This window comes from Protobothrops mucrosquamatus, unplaced genomic scaffold, assembly GCF_001527695.2.
Source record: "Protobothrops mucrosquamatus isolate PMUCROS unplaced genomic scaffold, P.Mucros_1.0 scaffold779, whole genome shotgun sequence".
Lineage (NCBI taxonomy): Eukaryota > Metazoa > Chordata > Lepidosauria > Squamata > Viperidae > Protobothrops > Protobothrops mucrosquamatus.
The window spans coordinates 394,730-421,472 of NW_015387047.1; the positions used below are offsets into that span (position 1 = coordinate 394,730).

The 26,743-nt window shown below is 34.9% G+C and overlaps 2 protein-coding genes across 3 annotated transcripts in view; one reads left to right on the forward strand and one right to left on the reverse strand.

Moving 5' to 3' along the window:
- The window catches only part of PPP1R13B (protein phosphatase 1 regulatory subunit 13B), a 60,916-nt gene extending 36,395 nt beyond the window's left edge, over positions 1-24,521 (forward strand). The window contains exons 1-14 of one of the 2 annotated variants that reach the window (XM_015818704.1): positions 1,370-1,382; positions 3,146-3,247; positions 4,726-4,900; positions 6,292-6,488; positions 8,252-8,416; positions 9,465-9,645; positions 14,846-15,009; positions 15,339-15,840; positions 16,955-17,715; positions 18,487-18,624; positions 18,717-18,850; positions 19,003-19,169; positions 21,223-21,422; positions 23,240-24,521. In XM_015818704.1, the coding sequence (XP_015674190.1) occupies positions 1,374-1,382; positions 3,146-3,247; positions 4,726-4,900; positions 6,292-6,488; positions 8,252-8,416; positions 9,465-9,645; positions 14,846-15,009; positions 15,339-15,840; positions 16,955-17,715; positions 18,487-18,624; positions 18,717-18,850; positions 19,003-19,169; positions 21,223-21,422; positions 23,240-23,281 (2,937 nt within the window). In that variant the 5' untranslated portion in view covers positions 1,370-1,373 and the 3' untranslated portion in view covers positions 23,282-24,521. Of the gene's footprint in view, positions 1-1,369; positions 1,383-3,145; positions 3,248-4,725; positions 4,901-6,291; positions 6,489-8,251; positions 8,417-9,464; positions 9,646-14,845; positions 15,010-15,338; positions 15,841-16,954; positions 17,716-18,486; positions 18,625-18,716; positions 18,851-19,002; positions 19,170-21,222; positions 21,423-23,239 lie in introns of those variants that run through there. The other variant, XM_015818703.1, reaches the window with a different exon arrangement.
- Positions 24,522-24,928: 407 nt separating this feature from the next.
- ZFYVE21 (zinc finger FYVE-type containing 21) lies at positions 24,929-26,736 on the reverse strand (the record flags this gene model as incomplete). The annotated part of the gene is given in 2 exon segments (XM_015818706.1): positions 24,929-25,630; positions 26,594-26,736. Coding segments are annotated over 2 exon segments (179 nt in total), but the record flags the coding sequence as incomplete, so codon positions are not given.
- Between the last annotated feature and the right edge of the window lie 7 nt (positions 26,737-26,743).

Consider the following 26,743-nt stretch of genomic DNA (forward strand, 5'->3'; position numbering starts at 1 on the left):
CTTTCAGCAAGCGGACCTGACCTAGGGTGGATTTTATACTGGGTTTTTTAGGAATTTGGAAGACACAACTTTAAAATTTGGTTTAATTCGGTTTTAAGGGGGGGATTGTATATATACTTTGGTTTTAAATATGTTGTGCGCCGCCCTGAGTCCCGCTGGGAGAAGGGCGGCATATAAATTAAATTAAATAAATAAATAATAAATAAATAAACTATTCCATACATGGATTGTTTTACATATCTATATAACAGATTTTAAACAGATATGAAAACACTTATCTTCAAGTTTCCAGTCTGCAACTTATTTGGCACATGTATTTCTTCATATACTGCTGCAGTGACAAAAAATATGAAGATTACAGGTTGATAAGCATGATCACATGCCAGGGAACTGTATATTTCTCATATTTCTGTTTCACTGTTTTTTTAAGATTGCTGTTTTTAATACTGGTGCGCATAGAAACTTATCTTTGGGAGCTAAGTGTATATCAGCTGATCATTTTTAAATAAATGAAGATAATAAAGCATGCGGGCACTTTTGTTGAATAACATAATTATTTTAATTATGATATATCATTTTATTTCCACATCTTTGTCACTGGGATATGATAGAACTAAAAATAAAGTGAGATTTCACTGGCTATGTTTCCAGTAGATGATACTTTGCTCTAAAAGATTCCTCAGATGTAAGAAGTTGAAGTATAAATATTATGTTTTTATAGAGGTTAGTATGGTCAGAATTATATTTGGACCAGTTCTATTTTAAGACATTTCTCACTTAATAAAAAGAAGCCAATAGTTTGTTAGAAAGTGAAGCTCAAAATGATTTTTTGGAATGTGTGGGAGTAGTTATCTACGTAGAAAGCCTTTTCTGAACGTTGGAAATGCATTATTATTATATTATTGTCAGAGTGCCACAAGTGTGTCTTACATGTGATAGGCTCAGGTTTGTTTTGAAAAATAAATGATGTCATTCAGAGAACAACTATATAAGTAGTATGAGTACAATATTTAGTTATTTGAGCTCTCAGACTTTAACAGGATTAGAAATGTTTACTATTGTTTTCTTTGAGCTTTGTTTCTAAATAGAGGATTTTGGATTAGGAGAATTTGAGATATTTTTCAGCCATTTTATCTGAATTGTAACTGAATTAAAAAGAATTAGAATTAAAAGCTTGAATCTTTTTCAGGAAAACTTGTATTACACGAGAACAAATTTATTATGAAGTTATTTAATTTTCAAAGACTTAGCTGCCCTACTTTGATGGGCCAAACATTCTGGTTCTGATCTTCAAAATTTGCAGCTCTGAAGCTGAGTGTCTTGTTCTTCTACAACCTTCTTTTTCTCATGGAGAAAGGAAACAGCCAAGCATAATGCTACAGGTTTAAACCTTTGTTGTTGTTATTTCTGTTTTGTTCATATACCACTTCAGAATAGTCATTGATGGTAAAGATTTGTCTAAATATGTAGAAAGTATATTTGTGTGTAAAAGGTTATTGTCATTATTTGCTGATACCGGTGTGGATAGAAGGTGAAATGCTATATTTTGGAGATATTTCAGTTATTTTTAGCCCTTCAGTATTATGGAATGTATGCACTTAACTGTAATATTTTGGGAAAAATCTAAATTAGATTTTCTTTAATGTCTTACTGATTTTTGTATGAGAAGAAGTTGAGTTGGAACTATATCCTAGTCATAAAGTAAACTTTTTCTTAAGGTGTCTGTGCAAAAACACCTTACTGAAAGAGTTCAGGCCATGGCTCAATAGATCTGGACAGAAGTAACTTTCTTTTTACTGGCTAGTGTTTTTATTTCCCTCAGCCTTTTTGTATTTTTTGATTTAGTGTAGTTCAGATTCATGGATTTTGATATGCTTTATCAAATGTTGTAATATTTAAGCCATTAGGATTATGATGCATTCTTCTGATGACTTTCTTTCAGTAATTGAAAGCTACATTGTTTTATTATGCACAATTATTTGATGGTAAAATAGTTCTAGTGATACTGTTCAACTGTGAAAAATAAAATAAGGTAATGAAAAAACATGTGCATTCATTAATTATGATACCATATTAATGTCAGATAATTTTGTTTGGTAAGTAGACCAGGCTAGCTGAGTCTTCTGCTTTATGAAAAGAGAAAATATATTCTACATGAAATTGTAAAAACAGAAATATTTACTTAGTAAATGTGTAATTTATTTATCTTTTAAAAATTAGCGTTTTCCACTAATAAAAAAATGAAGCAATATATTTTTGTTTGGTGCAGATTTCATATTTTACAGCCATAGAGTAGTAGTATCATTTTTGTTATTTTTCTGTTAGTGTTATAACAGAACTATGAACCATTAGGTCATCCTTTCAGATATATTTCATTATATAAACAATGAAACAGAATGACAAAGCATGTGGACAAAAAAGCAATGGGAGTGGGAGTGACTTCCAACTTCCTGCTGGCTTCCCTATTGACTTTGCTTGTGGGAAGCTTGCAGGGAGCTTTGGAAATCACAGTCGCATGACTGCGGCTAACCATGGTGACACTGCAGTGGCTACAACTTTGCAAATACAGATGATGTGAAGATCTTTGAAATTTCAGTTACACGGGAGTAATGGGTCTCAGATTTTGCATATGTTTTAAGTTATCAGATTTGAGGTACTTCAAAAAGGTTTGTGCAATGATGCACAGTTGGACTATTTAAAAGTTACAAACAGACCTGAGAGTTTTAATAACACCCAGATTTTTTGTAAACCAATAATTTATGTGCAGCATCTGATGTACAATATATACAGGATGTGAAATGTTTAAATATTTATTATTGGGTTTTTTAAATTTTGGGGTTTTCTTTTTAGGATTTTTCTAAGATTTTTTTTAGTATGTTACTGGTTTTCGTGTTTTTTATAGTTGATTGTCTACTTTTTGCTAAACCTTGATATGTTAGGTATGTAAAATATATATTTGGTTTCAGGAAGCTAAATTTTCAAACATATTTCATATGTAATGTATATTTGTCATTTTTGAGTTCTGTTTTGTCTTGAGATCAAGTAATAAATTATAGCTTGCTTTTAATTTATTTCCACTGAAATTGTGTTATTAGGTCTCTAGTGCTCTTCCTTTTTTTACAATTGATCTTTTTTTCCTTTATAGGTTGGAAATCCACGTGTTGAACTCACACTGTCAGAACTTCAGGATATGGCTGCTAGGCAGCAACAGCAAATTGAAAATCAGCAGCAAATGTTGGTTGCCAAGGTAAACTTCTATCAGACTTTGAAAATATACTCTCTAGAAGATTTTTTAAATCGGAGCAATATAGAAAATGATGTAATCAAGAATTGCTGCAATTCATTTTTCCTTGCTTAAAATGCTGCTACAAGCGAACATATGCAACTGACCTTATATTATACTCTTGAAATAAAAGTGAATTGGATTCTTAGTGAAGGTAGCATAATTGGTGATAAGTGCACCAATGCAGTAAAAATGGCCAGGATATTTTATAAGGCAGCAGTTGAAACACAACAGACATTTTATAGCTAGTTTTTGTTTTGTTTTATCAATAGTTCTTTGGTGGTAGTATGGCTTAAACTGCCCAGATTATTTATTTGATCTCTGAGAATAACTTTCTCTTTTTTCTTTTGGCTGGCTCAGTTTCATCTGTTTATTTGAGCTCAACAAATTTAGTATAGATGCTTTTAAATTAAGCATGGAGTGCTCTGTGAATGTCAAGAATGATAAGAGTTTCCAAAGGTTTTGGAATAGAGAGATATATGAATAGGGATTATAAGAATAGAGAGATATGAGATTCTACTCTCCATCTTTTGGAATCATAAATAAATTGCACCAATTGATTTCAGATTAATTAAAAAAAGTAAAAATATATAATTACCAGTAGTATATGGTTTTAAACATGCTTACAGTACAGCTAGACATGAATAGCATGTTCAGTTCTGGTGCGGAAAGAACAACCTATATTATGAAGGTACTGTAATGAATCCTCAGTGAGCAAAGATTATGGCATATTTAGTTCAGAAAAGGAGTAAATAAGTGAACATAATTGATATGTAAAAATTGTTCACGGTATAGGCTATTTGTCTGAACAGGGCTGTATTTTATGTATTAAAATTCCAAAAACCCCTCCCAATTGTAACATAATTGATATATACTTTCATATTGCAGTATTTTAGCATATGTTACTGAAAATATGTGCTGAATTAGAGGACAGAAATGAATTTTAGTTTTTGTTTTGTGTGATAACAAAAAAGTGCTATGAGAAAAAAAGGAAGCATTTCCTGCATTTGTTCAGTTTATAGTCTGTGATTCTAAAGAAGTGATATTTATCTTGCTTCAGATCTCCTTATCTTTATATGTTTGTAATCCTATGATAGTCACTGTTTCCTTTAGGAAGTTGTGTAATGGAGTGTTGGGACCAGTTTTTCAGTGGAAGGAAGCATGTTCGAGTAGCAGGAAGTACCCATTACAGGAAACTTGCAACTATGTTGGAATGAATAGTTCACTCCAATTCTTAAAGTGTATATGAGGTTTGATCTTCTTACAGGTTTGACAGGGAGTTATTATTTGTTTCTAGACTCAAAAGGAAAAAGATCAACAGGCAAGAAAGCTGTTAACTAATTTAAAGACTGGCTGTCTCAGCATGATTTTAATACTAAGAGACTGGTAATATTTTTCTAAAAATAAGACAGCATGATTACATGTTGTACTTGTTTTGATAGGAACAACGTTTGCGTTATCTCAAGCAACAGGAACGCCGTCAGCAACAGTCTGTGTCTGAGAGTGAAAAGCTTCAGAAACTTAAAGAACGAGTAGAGACCCAAGAAACCAAGCTGAAAAAAATCCGTGCCATGAGGGGGCAGGTGGACTACAGCAAAATTATGAATGGCAATTTGTGTATGAGTAATTTCTCTCCATTTCTGTAATGCTTGTTACTTGACTTTTTAAATTCAGTATTTGATTTAGATATAGTCACATACCAAGATACCTGTCAAACTACTGTGGGTACTTCAAATATGGAAAAGCAATCATCTGAGCCATTTTGAATATGGAAGCCATTTCTGCTATTACACTTTTATTTTCCACCCCCCCTCCATTTTTCATGATAGAGAGAACAACTGCTGTATCAGAAGATAGCCAAGTTCACCTTATTTTTTAGCACGTTGTGACCACACACTAGATTAAGAATGAAATATAAAAGTTCATGTGTAGTTAAAACTGTTAAACTTGGTATGAATTATCTGAGCAATGCAAGGCATTTATATATTTTAGTAAGCCAGGATTTTTTTAAAAAAAAAATATGGCCTATTATGTGAGCTGTAATGATCTAGTTTGCATATAGCTCACCATGATGGAGGTCCGACAGTCTCCCACCCTTTTAATCTTCCAGAAGGCACCCAAGACTTGGCTCTTCCCCCCAGGTGCTGAGATAGGCTGAGGTCATAGTGGGAGGGGACATAGTCCGATTTTAAGATAGGTATCTTTACAAATGTTTTAAATACAGTAAGTTAAATAAATATAATTCTGATACATTACAGATTTACATACCATGCTTATTCAAAAAGGAAAGCACATGATCAATCATATTCAAATCAGAAGAGTTATTCAGTATTAATATTTTCAATTTTTACTGTTTTTAGAGAATCTCTTAATACTATTTCTTTCAAACATATTTACAAATGCATACACTGATTTTCTTAAGTCCTTAAGTATAAATGCAGGCTTGTTTGTTTATGACATTTATAGGATGGTTGTGGCATAGTGAGCATCCTACGCTTTGAACATAGAGCTGGACTGTACAATTTAGGGTTTAAGTTTTCATGTCAATATTCTTAGCTTCTCACATTTGTCCCTTAATGCTTATAAGTCCTGAGCGTAGGGAACAGAAATAAATTGGACTATTTGTGTATTTAGGGATCAGAAAACTTACGGCATGAGAATACCATAATGAACTTCTGTCAGATCACAGTTTCTACATTGCTCATTCTTATTTTGCTCATAGAGATATAATGCAAACCAATAAAGGATGATATTTGTAGATCTGGGTTGATATGAGGGGTCCTTGGTGCTCTTTGAGCTTGGTTGTTTTCTTGCAGATGTTTCATTACCCAAACTAGGTAACACCATCAGTGCTAGTCTGCAAGAAACTACAAGAAAACAACCAAGCTCAGAGACCACTAAAGACCCCTCATAAAATGCAACGATTGCAAGCATATAATTCTAAAGTGTTGCATGTAATTTCTGATGCTCATTGATATTTGCTTCTTTTGTTTTTATTTTAATTGTAGCTACTGAAATTGAACATATCAGCACCATGTTCCAGGAGAAGCAACAAGAATTACAAGCTGCAGTATTAAAAGTGGACCAGCTTACTCAACAATTAGAAGACCTAAGAAAAGGGAAATTGAATGGGTTCCAGTCTTACAATGGACAGATGACAGGACCTGCAGCTATAGAATTAAAAAAATTATATCAAGAGCTACAGGTAAATAATTATTAGCAGAAGTGTAGCCTTTTTTCTAGCTCCTTTGGTCATTTCTCTATAACAAAATAAAACAAAAATAGAGAATCTATCAGAGTTGAACAGGACCCATCACTATGTTGCACTAATAGTTCAGCCATACACATTTATTGGGTAACTCCTACAGATAATATTTGAGTTATGACAACAATTGGGGCCAGAATTTCCATCACTAAACAATTTCGTCATAAAGTGTAATGACAGTCTTGATTGCCATTCTACCCCCAAGACCGCTTGACTAATTAAGCAAGGACATCATGTAGCTGCAACATGGGGAGAGGCAGGAGGAGTTCCAGGCAAGGAGGCTGGTGGGTGAGAGCTACAGGTGGGCAGGTGAGTGCTGTGAGTGGCCTCTACAGAGTGAGATCGTGAGAAAAAGTGCTGGGAATGATTTGCAGACTCCCGCCGGCTTCCCCATTGACTTCGCTTGTGGGAAACTAGTTTGGAAGGTCACAAATGGAATCATGTGGGATGGAATACTGCAACCGTTGCAATTGCAAGCCAGTTGCCAGGCATCCAAGTCACAATCACATGACCCCAGAGACACTGCAATGACCACAATTCTGAGAACCGGTCTTAAGACCCCCTCATTCAGCACTGACATAACTTTGAATGGTTCTTGAATGAGTGGGCATAACCGGAGGACTACTTGTATCTCTGATAGTTTCTCCCATTCCACTAGATATAATAGGATGGGCACATTCAGGTCCCTTCTATGAAACTGTTATCCTGCAGAAATGAAAAGGTGTGCTTCTATGTCACAGTGCCTGCCCTGTTGATTGGGCACTGCCTCTTCCTGAAATTTAGATGATCTCATCTGTCTTTGCTTTCCAGAAAAGGCTGTTAAATTAGGTTTTTTTCTCCACGTGTGAGGGACAGCATATTAGGAAACCTATTAGTTAGCTCCACTTATTTTCAGAATGTGTTCCCCAGCATATCATTTAAAGGCCAACTGGGGCTTTTCATCTAAAATCGTAAGTGAAACACAAGGATATAAGTTTAATATATATAGGAAAATGTGCACTGTATGCTTGCTACAAATTGCTTTTCTGGAGAAACCACAGGTCTTCAAATTAGGGGAAAAGGAGACTGTAGTCTAAAATTACTTTAAACCCTGTTATAACATGCCTTTCTGCTCCTCAATATGTTCGGATCAAAAATAAGCAGAGAATAAGATGGGAAATTACACTCCAGCACTTTTCTGCTCACTTTGAAATGAGCTGAACAGCAGCAGTAGGACAATAGATATAGAATGAGCTTCTTGATATTAGCTCACACAATTTGGGTAGTATTCTGACTTTGTCTGACTAGCTTAAAACCACACATGATCATATATAGATTATTTTTGGTCTTTGTACATCAGACATATAGATTTCTAGCTCTGCAAAGATTGGTCTGCAGTGGGCAGACCACCTGATGGGATTTTATCTGCTTGCATAGATACACTTTAAATGAATGAGATCCCCTTACTTTTCTCTCAGTTCCTGAAAAAGAAGGTTTAGGTTTGGGTGTCTTAAACAACAGTCTCTTACCAAACCACTGAGTTTCAGAAATTTCTGAGATACACACGAACTACTGTCATTTCATTTTTTTAAAAAAATGAAACAAATTTCATACATGCATGTTTAGATCTTGTCTGCTGGATCTTAATTCTTTTCACATTAAAGATCTGTGAATAAATGTGGGTCAACTTTGAATGATAATTATTATTATTTTTTAAAAAATAGATTCGCAACAGGCTTAATCAAGAACAGAATACTAAACTTCAGCAACAGAAAGAACTTTTGAACAAACGTAACATGGAAGTGGCTATGATGGACAAACGAATCAATGAGCTACGCGAGCGCCTGTACAAGAAAAAAGTTGAGGCACGTCAAAAAGAAAACATCCCTGTAAGATAAACTATTAAAAGGGCCACATTTCAGTGAATTCTGTAAAGCCCAATGAAATACCATTTTTATGCAGCTGTAGCATTCTAGTATCTGGACATACTCTTAAGTTAGTGAGAAATGTATAACTTTTTAAAATATCTATTCGTACCACACACATGTGTGATTAAAATGTGTTATATACGCTGGCAAATCTGGTGTTTATTTTCAGTATTACATAAAAGATTGCAATAGTTGCAATACTATTAAATACATGACAACTTAGAGAGAATGCTCTGTAATCTGAAAAATACTAATTCTTTGCACAGAACGCTCTTATAATTAGAACAGTAAAATAGAAATTGTATTTACTTTTTTATTAAACGTACTTGCCACCCATCTTGCCAAAGGAGAAATGATCTTCTCCTCCTCTCTTGATTTTCCTATCAGCTATCTATTAATATTTCTAGCCACATCCTTCTTGCTTAAAACCGGTAGAATGTGAGCGAGAAGCCTCTGACCATCTCTATCAGGGGTGTCAAACTGGCGGCCCGCAGGCCGGATGTATCACGCGCAGGCCACTCCCACCTCCACTCCACAAAGGCAAAAAATGTTATGATACGTCACGTGACGTAATCGAGTTTGACACCCATGAGATATATCTTGCTGAACCACAATTTGCGGAGCCATCGGTTGTTGTGGCAATCATGAGAGAAATCTGTCAGGTGTGCTTTTGTAACATATGAAAGGCTACAGTTTCTTCAAACTTGCAAATGGAAGAAAATGGATTATATCTGAGATAATGTGTGATCATTCTTTTTATATTGAATGATTTAAGGTTTCCAGAATTGAAAGCATTAATAGTAAGAAATAGAAATTATAAAGATGTGCCTGCCTTTATCATAAAATCATTCTAAAAAACATGCTATCTCTTAAAATGTCCAATAAGAGTGAGATGAAGGAAGTGGAGTAGATGGCACTAATTACTTTTGAGCTTCAGTGAAGCAATTCTAGCTTTTGTTTATTTTTAAAAATGCATATTAACCCACCTTTTGGTTTGTTATTTTTCTAGTTAAATCGAATAAATGGAACATCCTCCCCACAGTCGTCATTGAATGCTTCAGGCAGAGTTGCAGCAGTTGGGCCATACATTCAGGTTCCTAGCTCCAACAACTATGCTGTACCACTTGACCCAGTAAAACCACAGTCCCTCACAATTACTACTAGCACAACTCATGGAAGGTCCAAATCTGGTAAGTAGCTCTTATTGATTCTACTTGTTTTGTGCAGAGGGAGATGATAAAGGAGTATTTCTTTGAGATGGCCCTCTATCTCGTGGGATAAAATATTAAAATAAAACAAAATGGCCCCTGCAACTTTCTTTGATTTTAATAATCTTGAGATAAATATCTCTGTCTTGTATTTCTATTTGGTATCTCTATGGATTTTCTAGATGTGCAGTATTATGCAATTCTGCTATGAAAAGTTAATTGCAAGAAGCATAGAATAAAAAAGTTATGACATGAATATTTTTTCAAAAACAGTAAGATTGCTGTTAAGTCATGTCTATATTTATGCATAAGCTTTTTTTGAAAATTAACTTTTTTTCTCCAGTAAATCAAAAACAATTTCTGAAAAGATTATATACTAAGTATATAAAACAGGTTTATTCAGAATATATCAAATGTCACATTTTTGTTCCTGTAATTTCTGGGGTGGGATTGGTTTTTTTCTTTTTACCTATCATTTATCATTTATTTTTGAATTTTTATCCATAACCTGTTCTTTCTCTTCTTTTTATTTGTGAGTATATCTAGTTATTTACTATACAAACTATAGGTATGGTAGACAAACTCCAGGACTATGGAAGATTTCTGATTTAAACATTATAATTGTATTGTATTCTCTTACCTCTTCCATCTGCTACACACAATATTCACTCAGCACCTATTTGTTCTAAAATTTTGCATTGTGAATTTGTAAATTATTGACAAATTAAGAAATTCTAATTTTAATATGGATATGTGAAGTTGTATATACAGATACATGTTATGGTTTTGTAATATCCACCTGTGTATTTTAGATAAATGTGTATATGAGTTTTTGGGAGGAGGAAAGAAAAGAGAATGATTCAGACATTTCAGTGATTAGCAAATTTTAATACTCTCTTTATATATCTAGAAGAAACAGAATAGCTTGTTAACATTAACTGTGATTCAACTTTCAAAATACTGGGGGTACTCTCTGTTTCCAAAGAAACATGAATGCATGTGTTGTTCATCCCAAAAAATGCTTTTTCAAAAGGCAACTGGACTGTTTTTTCCTTGAGGAAGAAGGAAACAAAATGTTTTGTTCTTCTTCCTCAAGGAAAAAACAGTCCAGTTGCCTTTTGAAAAAGCACTTTTGAGACCTGGATGATTGAGATCTCCATAGACATGCATTGTTCATCCTACCTTTACTTATATTCTCTGCTGTGTTCAAGCTAAACAAATGATATAATTTTAGGAATGTTTTAAACTAATCTTTTTGTAAACCCTAGATGCCTTTCTAACTAGAATAGTTTGGTGATTTCTTTTCTTAAAAATAATTAAATCAGGAATAAAAGAAAGTTCATACTTCCATTCTTGATCTCAGTTATGAATTCCATTGGTAGTTTCAGAAAGCAGGTCACCCATAACAAAGGGCAAAGAAAAATAAAGTTTTCAAATAAAATTTGAGGGTTTTTGGAAGCAGTGCAAAAGGGCTCTGTCACTGTCTTCTAGGATATTTTCTCAACTTCTTAATCTAGTTATAACCGTTAGAATTTCTGATGGTGTCTTCTAATCTAGTAATAACCAAGTTTTAATTTTTTGAGGTTGGCCATCTGTTGCCACATAACTGGGCACCAATAGGGCAAACTATTTTTCAAACTGAAGAGGCTTTGAAACTGCATTGTCTTAGGTTTATTCTGTGTGACTATGTGCATATGTCTCGCCTGTTATGTGTCAGTCGTCCCATTGACACATAACAGGCTCTTTAGGATGACCAAGAGTGTAGCTTTATTGAAAAATCCATCTAGGCACAGCAGAAGCAAAGTCAGTTCTGGGAGTTTCCCGCAAATGCCCACATAGGTAAAACCTCTTTTTCCCCTCCAGGCCACTCACAGTTCATAGTTTACCAATTGAGTTCAGTTCTTTTGTTTTGGGGAAAACTGTCTGTGCCACTCAAACATTCTTCATAAGTTGACCTTGGCGGATAACGTCTTGCTGGCAGCAGAAGGCTCTCGTGCATTCCACCCCCTTCCCTTGGGAATTCACCACCCTCCTCCTGTCACTGGCAAACTGCAAGCGGAAGGCAGGTGCAGGCAACTATGGAGTCAAGTTTGACATTATGAAAATGAGGAAAAAATTCTCATGACTATTACTTTAATTTTTTTCATATAATTAAAGTAAAACCTAGAACTACACCAGTATACAGCTTGTATTTGAATATATTGGATATTATGCTCTGCAGCTTATAGAATGCAGAAATAACTGACTCGATTCATCTTTTAACATTCAGTCATTTTTTGCAGTAGGTATTCTGCTCTTGTGTTTTGCTAATAGGTCTTGGAATTTTAGTAAAAAAAACAACACAGACTCCACAAGCCAGAATTCTGCCTTATCTCTATTCTATATTTTAATATATATTCTGATATTAAATTGACTATGAAACTTTCCAAGACAGATTTTAAACTATAGATTTGAGGTCACTTTTTTAAGATATGTGTCTAAATTAAAGCAATCTTGTCAGCATAATGTATTTATATTTATTAATATACATTCATATACAGTATTTGCTTCCAGAAATTGATTTCAAGGTGGCTTATAATCCTACGTGAGATTTTTTTACATGTGAAAAAAGTTCTTTAAATATGGAACATATTTTGGCTGCTGCTTCAGCTATGATTTAAAAACCACAACATTTCCTCATATTAGGCAAGCAGGCATGAAGTCAATGTGATTGTTGTTGTAATGGTGGGGTGGGGGGGTTGAGTAGTTAGAGAAAGTTGATCTTCTGATTCTTTGTACTACTAGATGATGGTAATAGGTGGTCATGGACAATATCAGACCTTGATGTCAGACCTGAATACAGCTCTACATGGTATCCAAGAAACAAAACTAATCAGTTTTGGAAATGTATGTTTTACAAACCATAATATATTTAAACCAAATATATTCTTCAATGATTTTAACTCTCCAATCAAAAATCAAGTCATTTTATTCTCAACTGATTACTTTTCAGCATGCTAAATTTAAAGATAAATCTATAACATTTAAAATTCTAATATAAATTTTAATATTGTTATTCCATTTTTTGCATTCTAGTCAGCTTCTTGAAAGGTTTATATTTCTGAGAAGATATTTAATTAAAATAAGATTATTTAGTAATTGATAATATAAACATTGGGTGATTGAGTAGAGGATCACAAAATGGATATTTAACGACAATTGAAAATCATGCTTGTGGATGTGTATGGGAAAGAAATGTAGTTATTGTCAGATTATCAAAACTATAAGAAAATACATATTTTAATGGTATAGAATTTCTCTGCAGTAATGCTACATTCTCATTTATTAACTAAAAAGTGTGGCTTTTTGCAGCTTTAATTTAAATAAGTTAAATTAAGACACAGAATGGTATATTCTAAGTTTCATTTTCAGCAGAATGTTTTCCTGGAATTCATGTACAGTAACATGAATAAGTTTGTGAGCAACGGTGAATATGGGAGTTGCTTATTTTTAGAATAGAATGTTTACCCCAAACATACCCTTCAATATGTGTGTGTATGCTCATGGTCTTGCACAAGCTGAGTATAAGGATCTACTGTTTCTTCTGCTTCTTTGCACAATCAGTCTTTTTTCTCCTTAGTAATATAATAAGTTATTAAACTTGCATGATGCTGATTCGGGCACTCACAACAATCAAAGACATTACAGTAAAACTGATAAAAGATAAAGATAGAAGTTAAACATGGCAAGTGTGACAGACAGATGGAACGAAGCAAGAGGTCTCATTCTCTCCTTCCCCAAAGGTCTGAGTGAAGAGCTGGGCCTTCATGGCTCTTCTAATAACATCCTAAGACTGACAAAGGACCAATTCACAACTGTAATTTGTAACAATGAACCAGAAAAATTATATGAATCAACTTAAATTCAAGTTAATTAACATTACTTAATAATAGTACTAAATTAAGGGATATTAAAGGGTTATTTGGAACAGATAGCCTACACAATTCTACACATGCTATTAGTTGTTGAAATCCTCTCCTAAACATTTACAATTAAAAAGGAGAGTCTTTTATATTTGACTATACCAGTGATGGCGAACCTTTTAGAGACTGAGTGCCCAAACTGCAACCCAAAACCCACTTATGCATCGTCGAGTGCCGGATGGGTGTGGCCCATTGGCTGAGTGTGGCCAATTGGGTGGGCATGGCCAATTGGGTGGGCGTGGCTGCCGTGGTAACGGCAGACTGGGTGGGACTAAAAAGTTCAATCAATCAATGCCAACTTTGCAAGATCTTTTTTTTTCCGCGAGAAGTTGAAATTGACTGAACCTTTTTTTTTTTTTTTTGCACACGGCAGCAGAGGCCTAAAGCAAAAAGGTTTTATAAAACCCAGCTGAAGGCCTAGAACTGGAGCAACAGCGCGCGTGCCATAGGTTCGCCACCACTGGACTATACCATGACTTGCTATTCCTACATGAGTATTGTACTACATGTAATTAATTACATTTTGGGGAAATTCTTCTTTAAAAATTCTTGCAATTACTATTTTATTAGATTCAATTTAGATTCCATGAACGGAATTTCTTTTCTTTTCTCAGCACAAAATCATGATTAAAAAAATTGGGGAGCCCTGCTTTTGGCCTATCAAACTAAAAATAGGTACAAATTTAAGGCAAAAATTCTTAATGAACTTAATATGCTTAGACATTTTAATGCCATTAAATATTTTGATAATTCTGTTTTAAGTAATTTCTAACTCTAGAATTAATGTCATGGCCTTATTTAAATTGCACTCTTAAGCAAGCAAAATGGCACAATTCATTGGGCAAAACCACTGATTATAAATGCATTAACTATTTTGCCCCTTTCAAGAAATGACCATAGGAGAGAATTTCAACATGTATAGCTGATTATGATAGAATTGCTTTTTTATCAGCTATTAATATGCTTCAGAAACTGTGTCTTCTGAATGTAGCCATTTTAAATAAGTAGTTATTTTGACATGATAATGTTTATAGCCTCTTGTAATTTGATCATGGTATGGAATAGAACAATGCATAAATAATGAACCTTTAGAATTAAAAGTACACCTGTTTTTTTACTTCTCTTTTATTACTTTTATTTCCTTAATGTAATTTTTTTCTAGATCTATTTGATTTATTCCACAAGCATATCTTTAATGAAACATTTTTCTTTCTTTCAAGCTAATGATGGAACGTGGCCTGCACTTAAACAAACTGCTGTGGTAAAACCACCACAACTCTCTAATACAGACTGGAAGGAATCAAACATGGATGCAAGTTTAAAACAAGGAACTATATCCAGTCAACCTTTGTCATCTTCAGGATTAGGAAGTACTGATAAACTGGTGGGTTTTTCCTTCCTTCCTTCCTTCCTTCCTTCCTTCCTTCCTTCCTTCCTTCCTTCCTTCCTTCCTTCCTTCCTTCCTTCCTTCCTTCCTTCCCCTCCCTGCCTCTCTCCCTCTCTCCCTCCCTTTTGCTTCACATAATATTAAAAATTTCATTGCTTGTACAACTTGGTACAGAATCTCTATACAACTCATTTGTTAAAATGTTATACTATGGAGCTCCTTGGCAAAATTTTATGCATCTTGTCATTAGATTTATATTTCAGTTACCTAGTTTTCAGTGTGGAATAGAGCAGTCTAACCAGCCTTTTAAAACGTTTTTTTCCTAGAGTCTTGATGTGGGCAAAATGCCACCAACTATTCCTGGTGTAAATAAACAATTGCCTCAAAACTATGGGACCTATCCAAGCTCTGTTCCTTCAGGACCAGGTTCCACTAATTCCTTGGAAAGACGAAAAGATGGCAGCCTGCCAAGGCCTAGTTCTACAGCAGTGAACCGGCAAAGACCTATTCCTTTACCACCCACAAGTGGCATTCACCAACCAGGTTCTTCACAGCAGATACAGCAGAGGATATCTGTGCCTCCAAGTCCAACATACCAACCTTCTAATGCACCATTATTTCCAGGCGGTGATAGCAGGCCTGATCTCCCTTTAACAGTGGCCATTAGGCCTTTCTTAGCTGAAAAAGGTTCAAGACCCCAGTCTCCTAGGAAAGGGCCTCAAACTGTGAATTCAAGTTCCATATATTCAGTCTATCTGCAGCAAGCAACTCCACCAAAGAACTATCAACAAGCTGTGTATAGTACGCTAAATAAGTCAGTTAAAGCAGGTAGAATAATTTTATGCTACTTTTTCTGGCTATGCTTTAGAAGTTGCAACCCTTTAAGAATCAGACTTGGTTTGTTTAACAGTTTAATAATTGTGAACAGTGATTCTGAGATGTATATCAAAAAGAGATAAGAAGATATGCCTGTATGTCTGTATATAGTGGGGTCCTTGGTTCTCTCTGAGCTTGATTGTTTTCTTGTAGACATTTCCAAACTAAGTAACATTTTTAAATTTATTTATTTGTATCTCACCTTTATTATTTTTACAAATAACTCAAAGCGGCAAACATATCCACACAACTGTGTGAGGTGAATTTGGCTGAGAGAGAAAGTCACCCAGCTGGCTTTCATGCCTGAGGTGGGACTAGAACTCAGTCTCCTGCTTTCGAGCTTGGTGTCTTAACCCAGGGGTCTTCAAAGTTGGCCCTTTTATGACTTGTGGACTTCAACTCCCAGAATTCCTTAGCCAGCGTGCCTGGCTGAGGAATTCTGGGAGTTGAAGTCCACAAGTCATAAAAGGGCCAAGTTTGAAGACCCCTGCCTTAACCACTAGACTGGCTCTATTAGTGCTAGTAGGAACTGGAGTTTGTTCTCATTTCAGTGTATGAATATATGAAATAAAAAGACATTTTAATGTCTCTGTATATATAAAAAGCCTTGGTGAGACTTAGTTTAGTTTAAAAGAGGATAAAAAGGAAGATCTAGAATGATAATAGAACTAGGATTAAAATGTATCTTGACCCTCAAGGGGAGAAAAGAAATGATTAACTTTTTAATTTCTCTCATTCACACTTCTAAAAAGCACTTAACCTTTGGTGTGATTATTTGTTGTGATTCCTGTTTAAAATATGTCTTATCTCTGTTTATGTGCCTGTTGCAGGGGGCTAAAATAAATCAAACATGGGAAATAATCAGACATGTTTGGCCTTATAATTTCTTTCTCTTCAGGATACTTCAATTTCTGAAGATTGTAGAAGGGATTGGAGAGTTATATATGTGTATTAGGAAATATTACAAAGTCAACCACTGGCATAAGTAATTTTGATTTTTTTCATTTAAAATTATATATAATTCTATTTTACTTTTAACTGTCCCTCTCTTACCTTTTCTTCTCAGTCTATGGGAAACCTGTTGTACAGTCTGGCTCAACATCTCCTTCACCACTTCCCTTCCTTCAAGGATCTTTGCCTGCCAGTACATCACAGTCTCAAGCACCAAATGATATGAGTGAAAAAGACCAAGAGCAGGAAGTCACTCCATCCTCTGGTGATAACAGTAATGTAGAAAACATTCCTCGTCCTCTCAGTCCAACAAAGCTCACTCCTATTGTTCATTCACCCCTTCGTTACCAAAGTGATGCTGATCTTGAAGCTCTTCGCAGGAAACTTGCCAATGCTCCCAGGCCTTTGAAGAAGCGAAGTTCTATCACAGAGCCAGAGGGCCCCAGTGGACCAAATATTCAAAAACTCTTATACCAGCGCTTTAATACCTTGGCGGGAGGAATAGAAAGTGCCCCTTTTTATGAGCCAAGTAACTCACAAGATTTCATCGGTACCTTGGCAGATGTTGACAATGGAAATATGAACACTAATGGCAATATTGAGGATCCAGTTTCAGTACCTTCTACAGTTCCTCTTTCTGATGAGCCTTCATCAGATGCTAACGATAATGAACTACCTTCTCCTGCAACTGAGGAGTTGATCAGTGTAGAAACTATAAATCAAATTCCTGAGACAACTGAGGATGATAACAACAACAACCCTGCTGTGGCTCCTCCTGTTGAGCGGCCTCCTAGTCCAATACCCATGGGCAGATCCCCAGATGATGAAGAAGTGCAGGTGCTACCTGTTCTTCCTCCTGCACCTCTGCTTCCTGTGGTAAGTTACAGCAAAACAAACATATTTTTAATAAGTGTGTTTTTAATTTGTTAATGCCGTTATGTCCTTTCTATAGCAAACTTCTCCAGTGGTGACTTAACATGTGACTTGGAAGGCTGAAAGGATATTTCATCAGTCAAATAATGTTGGCTTGCTACAGCTTAACAATATTCCTATTTCGGCATCCTTAAATAAATTGACAGGAAGTCTAACAGTTCGCTGATGAGCTGTATCTGTCTTTTATGAATCATAAATTAGAGGCCATACTTCAAAACTTTCTGTTGTGGGTTTATGTTCCACAATCCAGTCATAGCCAACAAAAGTGGGTCATACCAATAACAACACATTTTTAAGCAGGAGAGAGAGAGAAATGTAATAAAAAGCTGAGTCTCTCTGTAGTGGTTGAAGATTAACATCCTAGAATAGCCCAAGTAGATTTTCAATTGTATTGAGAGAATATTTAAGTATTTATACATACTTAAAAGAAGGTAAAGATCAAGTTGGAATACATCTTATATTTGTTCTTCCTCATGTTCATTTCTAGCCTCTGGCAAATTAGAAATGAAAATTGAATCTTAATTAGCTCATAGATAATGAGATAGTGAGTTGAGCGGTATATAAATTTAATAATGAAGAATGAGATAGCAAGATATATACATTTAATATATGTAATGATATATAAATGTAATAAACACATAAAATTAGGATTTCGATAAATTGAATATTATCACAATAAAGTAATTTAAAGATAACTCTCACAATGTTGTTCAGACGAAAAGGACCAACCTGAAGAAACCAGACTCAGAGAGAACTGGTCATGCCTTGCGGGTAAAGTTCAATCCCTTGGCCCTGCTATTGGATGCCTCACTAGAGGGAGAATTTGATCTAGTGCAAAGGATCATATATGAGGTAAGCTTGGAAATAGGATCAAATTCATCAGGCTTTGTTTAATAAATAAACAAATGTATGTTTCATGTAGTCATGCCTGTTTTTTTCCCTAGGTGGATGATCCCAGCAAACCTAATGATGAAGGAATCACCCCCCTGCACAATGCAGTTTGTGCTGGCCATCACCACATAGTTAAATTTTTGTTGGATTTTGGGGTCAACGTTAATGCAGCAGACAGTGATGGATGGTATGGTATTAATATGTTATATTAATAACCCTTCTAACAATTGGAGAAGAAAAACTAGCAGCCAGATGCTAGTTGGTTTCATCTTAGCATATATATTTATATCCTTTATTTCCTTTATTTATACTGATTTTCCAATACCTTCTTTGTTTCAGGACTCCTTTGCATTGTGCTGCCAGTTGCAACAGTGTTCATCTCTGTAAATTACTTGTTGAATCTGGAGCAGCAATTTTTGCTTCAACTATAAGTGATATAGAAACTGCAGCAGATAAATGTGAGGAGATGGAAGAAGGATATATTCAGTGTTCCCAGTTCCTATATGGTAGGTTTCATGTTTCCCTGTAGAATTTGAAGATTCGTAACTTAATAATGTATCTTCTCAGCTCATTTCAAGATCTATATTAGTATTTACATTATTACAAAAATTATTTATTTTGAATATTTGCGCACATAGACATAAATTTTCATGAACAGTACTCTTTCTTATCTGAATTTGATTGTGTAAATGGAGAGATGAAAAACCTAAGTTCACTTGCCATCTGTCCCAATCTGTGCCCTTCAGATGTTAAGAGTGCAGTACAACCCCCACAATATTGACAGATGAAGAAAGCTTTTGTTTAGATTGGTCGCTGTAACAGTTGGTAGGAATAATAGTTCCTCTTCCTTTGCGCAGTACTTTGACTTTTGTTTAAGATTTCAGGTACCTGCCACTTTAAAATATCACCTTTACATAGTATGGCCAGTGGATAGACAGGACTAAATTCTCTCAAAGAAAATGTTTGTATGCAAGTATTATGTCAGTATGTGAGAGGGCTTAAATGAGAATGGAGAGATTATAAAGCAGATGGATATATTATTTTCCCATATTCATTTCTATCTTTGAGGGAGTTTGGCTGTTAAGAAATAGGAAATATAGTCTTTTTATTAGAAATGAGATCTGATGAGATCTGATTTTAGGAGACATTTACTTTTTTGCTCTCATCACTGGGCTGTATTTTTAAGACTTATCTGGGTTAGAAACAACTGCATCAAAGAAAGATCATTGGAATTTACTTCTCCAATCAATAGGAATTTCTTCTCTGGGCACCAAAATATTTGCACTATATAATACAAATATGCACTAATCATACCAAGTAGTAAGGGAAGAGGTGGGTTCTTTAGAGCAGCGGTCCCCAACCTTTCCACCTCTGTGGACCAGTGGAGATGGCGGGAGGGGGAAAGACAGGATGGTTCTGCACAAATGTGTGCGCCCACTGCTTGCACAAATGGAGTTGCATGCGCATAAGCTTGCCTTTTTTCCCCCTTTTTTTGCCTGTTACTCAACAAGTGCTCTTGATTTCTTAGCAATTTTTGATACTATCAATCACAGTATCCTTCTGGACCAACTGCAGGGGTTCCAGTGGGTATTGATGGAGAGAGATCATATTTTAGCCCTTCACATGTGGGGATGCTTTTCCCTCCCTTCCTGTTTAACATCTACATAAAGCCACTGGATAAGAGCATCTGCCATTTTGGGGTTCAGTATTACTTAGCTCTACATCTCAACTTTGAGATGCATAGTTGAAGCTATCAGTGTACTCAGTTTCTGGAAGCTGATCAGGTCTGGAAGGGGGAGAATAGACTTCATTCAATCCTGATAAGACATAGTGACCATTATTGATATTGGCTGGAGCTGCATTTCTCCGTTCAACTTAGGGTCCTTCTGAAATTATAAATACTGTTCAAGTAGCAGGTGGCAGCTCTGGCCAGGGCTTTTGCACAGGTCTATCTTGTGTGCCCACTGTGCTCCTTCCTTACATGGCAGGCCCTTCTGATAGTTATTCATGCCATGATCATCTCACAAATGGATTATTGCAATGTAATCATGGGGCTGTGCTTGAAGATCACCTGGAAATTACAGCTGCTTCAAATATGGAATAGGATGTAAATATCTGAAAGAATGCTTGTCTCCATTTCTGCACAATTCGGATATTTCAGCAGAGTGGTTGCGTTCCAGGTCCCCTACATTAAACTTCCTCTTCTTGAGGGCCAAAGGAAACAAGATATCAATTTTTAAAAATGATTTTTATTGTTTTATTTTTTACTGCCCAGAGTCAGTTGGAGTTTATACACCACCCAGAGTCCATTGGAGTTGGGGATTTCATAAAATCAAATAAATGAATAAATAATGCTGCTGCTATTTTTACTGATGAAGCAGTGAAGTAGGGATAGGTTATAATTATGCAAACTTTACATTTTTGTTCCTACTGGCCAGAAGCAAGGGATTTTATATTTTATATATTATATAAATTATGATTAAATTTTAATTTCATAATTGAAAGTATACAGTTTCTAATTTCAAATTGTTCATTTTTTGTTAAAACATTTGTTAACAGGTGTACAGGAGAAGTTAGGAGTCATGAACAAAGGCATAGTTTATGCCCTGTGGGATTATGAAGCTCAGAACAACGATGAGTTGTCATTTCATGAAGGAGATGCACTTACAATTTTGCGACGCAAAGATGACAATGAGACAGACTGGTGGTGGGCTCGGCTCAATGAGAAGGAAGGCTATGTGCCTAAAAATCTCTTGGGGGTAAGTATGATACATATTTTATCCTAAGTTGTGACATAGTGCCCAGGCTGAATATACAATTGTTCATACCAAAGCCATTACAAATTATGGTATTTATTTTGAAAAGGAATAACCACATTAGAAACCATTAACACCGATGAGTAATCTACAGCTTTATAATATATTTTGCTTCACCTTCTAATAGCTTGAAATAGTTATCATAAAGCCTACCATTAGAAAATAATTACATGTGCAATTACCATAGTGTAAGAGTAATCCATATGAAGGGCTAGAGAATCCTTGTCAGTGGAAGGAAACTTTCATGGTTTCTGTGAACTATGTAGTTCTCCCCAATCTCAGGAGTTTTTGCTTTTAAATAATCAGAATAGTAATATATCCATGCAGTAATCTCATGCACACTGTATTTTATTCTTTCTTTACATTAGTTACTAAAGAAGATGCTAAGAGCATCAGAACCTTTTTTGCAAGGTGTTAAGTGAACCAATTGTATGCTAGGGGCCAGTTTTGCCAAAACCTAGAAATAAATGCTGGGTTTTGGCAAAACCCATAATAAAATGCAGTCACATGACCATGAGGCACTGCAAATGGCCACTTGCCTAGTGCCCAAAATGCAGCCATGTGACACACACACACATCAGATTCAGAGTGTAAGTACCCTGGAGAGGTCACTAAGAAACCAGTCATAAGTCAAGAACTGCTTGTAGTAGACTTCTGTAAACATTGCCAGGCTTTTTTGATCACATCTGATACAATAGGTCCTCTCATCCAACAATTACACTTTGGAAGTTTGTGTTGATGACCATAGATTCTTAACTAGTAACTAAACCATTTTCCTCAAAACTCATTCCTTCTTTCTGTTAGTTCTAGATATAACTGTGTCAAAATTGGTGATTGATGGTTCTCAGGCTACTTTGCAGATTTAGCTGCAGATGGCTTTTTTGTTTATAAGTTGTTCGGCCACTCAAAAGGGAGGGTTTTTTTTGTCCCTGACAAAGGGCTTGAAAAACATGTCAGCTGTCATAATATGGCAGAGCAAAAAGAAAAGAAAGATAAGGCCCATGGTTTGCTCCAGAAATTTCTGTGGTGATCCTAGAAAAAAGCAATTAGCAAGAATTATGCATATATATGCAGATGTTTGTGGGAGAAAGACTCATGCCAAAGTTTATTAAAGCTTTCAAAGGTTTTGATCAGAGCTCTGCATGGGTACAGAGTTTATGTGAATTCACTGATGATCACTTGAATATCTAAGTTGCAAGTAGATAACTGATTATTTTCAGGAGTTTGGAGAAATGATTAGAAGTAAAAAATGCTAATACTGATTGCACTTTAAATCCAGAAAATGACTATGAATATAAGTTTCACATGGGAAAATGGGTATTCTATATCTTGGCTCCCCCTCCCTTCTTTTTAATGAAAATTTGTGCTTTCTGTACAAAAGCCAGAACCCATAACTTTATTTCACTGCACTCTTCACTGTTTCTTCTGATATCAGGCAAAGCTGACAAGAACAGCATTCCTTAGATATTAGTAACTTATAGTGGCATTTGAAACATTCCAAAGTAAAAGTCAATAAATTTATGATGTACTAGCTATATCTCTTCGCATTACTTTAAGCAAACCAAGATATACAGTATAGTATAGTATACTATAGTAACAAGTGATTTTATTTCTATAAAAAAGCCAAGAAGTATTTTTCATCTCCTCATACCCATTTTTTTATAATGCTTCAGAATTTCTAGAAATATTACAGCTTTGTCCTTACATGTTCATCATTCTTTTGCACTTTAAAGTTTACTTCCAATTTCATGTTATTGCAGTTATACCCAAGGATAAAACCAAGACAGCGAACACTTGCCTGAATCACTTGATTTGTCAATATTTTTTCCTGGGAACTGAAAGATGGAAAGTATACACTGGAGACATTTGCAATTACATTTCACCACAAATTAAAGCTATTCTTGTTTTAAATGGTGCTCTTGTTTAATATGATAGACAGCATTTGAGATTTTCGATCTGCAGTTTGTAAGTGAGGTCTGCTCCATATTAATATGCCAATCATTGAGAGAGGTACTCAAACGGTCTACAGTATTTTTTGCCAATTGAATTAAAAGTGCTAGATGTTAAAACCTTTGTAAAATGCAGATATGCTGTCTACTCTGTCATAGTTCACTGTAGCTGCCCTGTTATGTCAAGAACATTACAATTAAAATATTCAATTGAATGTTGATTTTAATGTGTAAATCCTTAAAGATCTTGTAAGAGTTGACAAGTTGAGAGTAATGAACAATCTTCTGATATAAAAGGTGTTTCTGACACAACAGAGAAGCATTTATGCTGAATAGATTTTGCACACTTCTAAAAACTGCACTTGTTCCTTCACTTGATGTTTCTGCTTGATATTCTGCTTACAGTACAAATTTATCTTCACAATATTCTATTACCATTCCTCAAACACATCCTGACTTCTATTTCCTTGACAATCCTGATTTAAGGAACTTGTATGTCTTATGAAAGAAAAGTGCAATAGTTGGAAATGGTAAGAGGTAGGTTATAAAAGCTAGATGATTTACTTTAAGGACATTTAAATTTTATTTGTGAAAGTAGGAAGGTGATTAAAAGGTTGAATAAAAAGATATGTTGGTTCAATAGACTGAGGCTGAGAAAGGAGAGATGGTATACTTTTTGGACTGAAATAGTATCTGTGATTCTAGTGACCCTGCTTACCAGGGTGAGATATGCAATAAACCCAGTATCTACTTTCAAGCGAAGAAGCACTTCACTGGAATACTAATTGTACATGGTTTTATATACAGAAGTCTATTTTGAACTTCCCATTATGTTGTAACCATGCTTGTTTTTTTGCCAGTAAATTCTAGACCAATTGGCTTTATTCATTATACATTGTGCATAATTTATAACCATTCATGCAGTGCTGTGACTTGCTTTTATTATTGTTTAGCATCAATTGTATATATTGTGTGATGAGAAGTGAAAGGGTATTGTAAAAGAATATTTGCTAAATGAAATTAAAAGTTAAAAGCCTGCAATACACTGCTAATCCAGTGTGCACAATAAACTACTACTAAGATATTGTTGACATTTTGGGTGTTTGTTTTTAACATGTATGATTTTTCTGAAAGTCATTTATGAAATTTTCATACAACACATCTTACATGCGTTATGCTGTTATATATTCTCTGAATGTCCTTAAGAATAATGTGCTAAATCAAGTCTTCAAACAGAATTCTTTAGAAACTTTCTGTATTTGTATTTAACTTTTACAGTTTTCCTGCTTAATTTGTACTTTATTTATTTATTTATTTATTTATTTATCGAATTTATATCCCGCCCTTCTCCTTGCGGACTCAGGGCGGCTATCAATCAATTTAAAAATACATCAAAAACAATTACAAAATACTTGATTTCATATCAAGTTCAAATTGACAACACCAATCTACATATTACTTAAATGAATTCTCAGTAGTGCTACATCAGACAAGCTTACGTAGTATTTAATAAGATTTTATTAGCCAAATCTCAAATTATCACAAAACATGTCTATAAAATCTCAAAAACAATTTTGCTGACAGTTTCATTCAAAAAGGCCAATTTATACAGCACTATTTGTAGTATTTGGTAAATCTTAATTTTACAACAAAAAAAACCTTTAATCTCATGATACAAACCCCTCACCAGAAGACAGGGAGATTCTATATAAAATAATACCTAAGGTGGATTTGATAGATCATTTGGCTATCTGGGGGGAAAAACCTGAGATCTACATTTCTGAAGAACTTTTTTCTGGAACAGTGAGGATTGGTTTTAAGTGAATTACATAATTTGCATTATAAAAGTTGTGCTATATATTTAGCAATAGTGCAGGTCACACTTCATTTTACATATTAAGTGCAGATAAGATTTAACAAAATAAAGTTGTAGATGCAGACTTGCAGTGGTCTATTTAAAGCATTAATAAACTGTATACATATTGCACACTAAATAAGTGAATACTTATAGGTCCAAATACTCACATTATAATTGGCCAGTGCTCACATGATGAACCACATTTAACGTAGGAAAGGAGGAAGGGAAAATCCCTATACCATGTGTAAATAGCAAGTAGTAAGCTTATTTTTAGAGCAAATCTTTTCCCCTCAATTCCAAAATATTCCCTATTGTTCCCGAGATTCATAAAGAAGTTTTGCTGCCTGTAAGATGACAAAAAAGGAAGAATAACATATGAATTGTCATTGTCTGAAGCTACTGGAATTGCACATGCAATTTAGCACTGGGGCTCAATTATTTCTGAATGCATTCAAATTGTTATAATAGAAGAAAAACACAAAGCAAGATATGCTAAATGTTAAGATTCTGATTCATCAAATGGCACATGGAAAATTTTGTAGAATTTCATAAGATAAATAAATATGATTCTCTTTATATGAAAATCTGTACACAAACATTTATGTTGGTTTATGCCATGATACAGATAGTCCTCAACTTATTACCATAATTGGAACCAAAATTTCAATCTTAGTCACTGCAGTTGTAGGTCGAGACTAGACCCATCTTTTTACATTTTTTTGCAAGCCATTAAGCTAAACAGCAGCAGTTAAACAGATAAAAAAAGATTGCAAATCATGGTCAGATGACTGCAAGGCACTGCAACTAGCCACAAAGGCAAAGCAGTTGCAAAATGCCAAAAATGTGATCACATGACTGTGGGAGGATATTGCGACATTTTACAGCAGCTACAGTAGAAGTGCCTAATTACCATGGGATTGGGTTAACAATGGCAAACAGGATGGCAAACACTGCCAGCCTAAATGATGCAGTCATGTTGTATGACCACATTATTAACAATGGAAATTCTGGTCTCTGTTGCTGTCATAAGTCAAAGACTACCTCAACTTAGTATTTAACTAATAGTCTGTGGTAGCTAAACATCACTCTTTTAAAAGATGTGGTTTTGATTACAATGGCATACCTGCCATCCTGACTCTGAACTTCAGTGGATTCTCCCGGTAGAAGAGACCATTGCTAACACCATGTTTCTTGCCAATTTCCTATTGGCATTTTGGATGCTGATAACTGAACAGTGGATTAGGTTTATCTAAAAGTACTCCTATAGGCGTTTAAGGCATAATTTAATTAACAATTGCTTTAGTTACCTTATGCATTGCTGCTAGCCAGGTAGCTGCTAGCTTTTTATTGGAATTGAAATCTTCACCAGCAGTAAATTTAATCTGTTTGAATTCATCTGATCCTGGTATTTTGTACTGAAGTAGCATACCTGTAGCACGAGTATTGCCTCCTAAGGG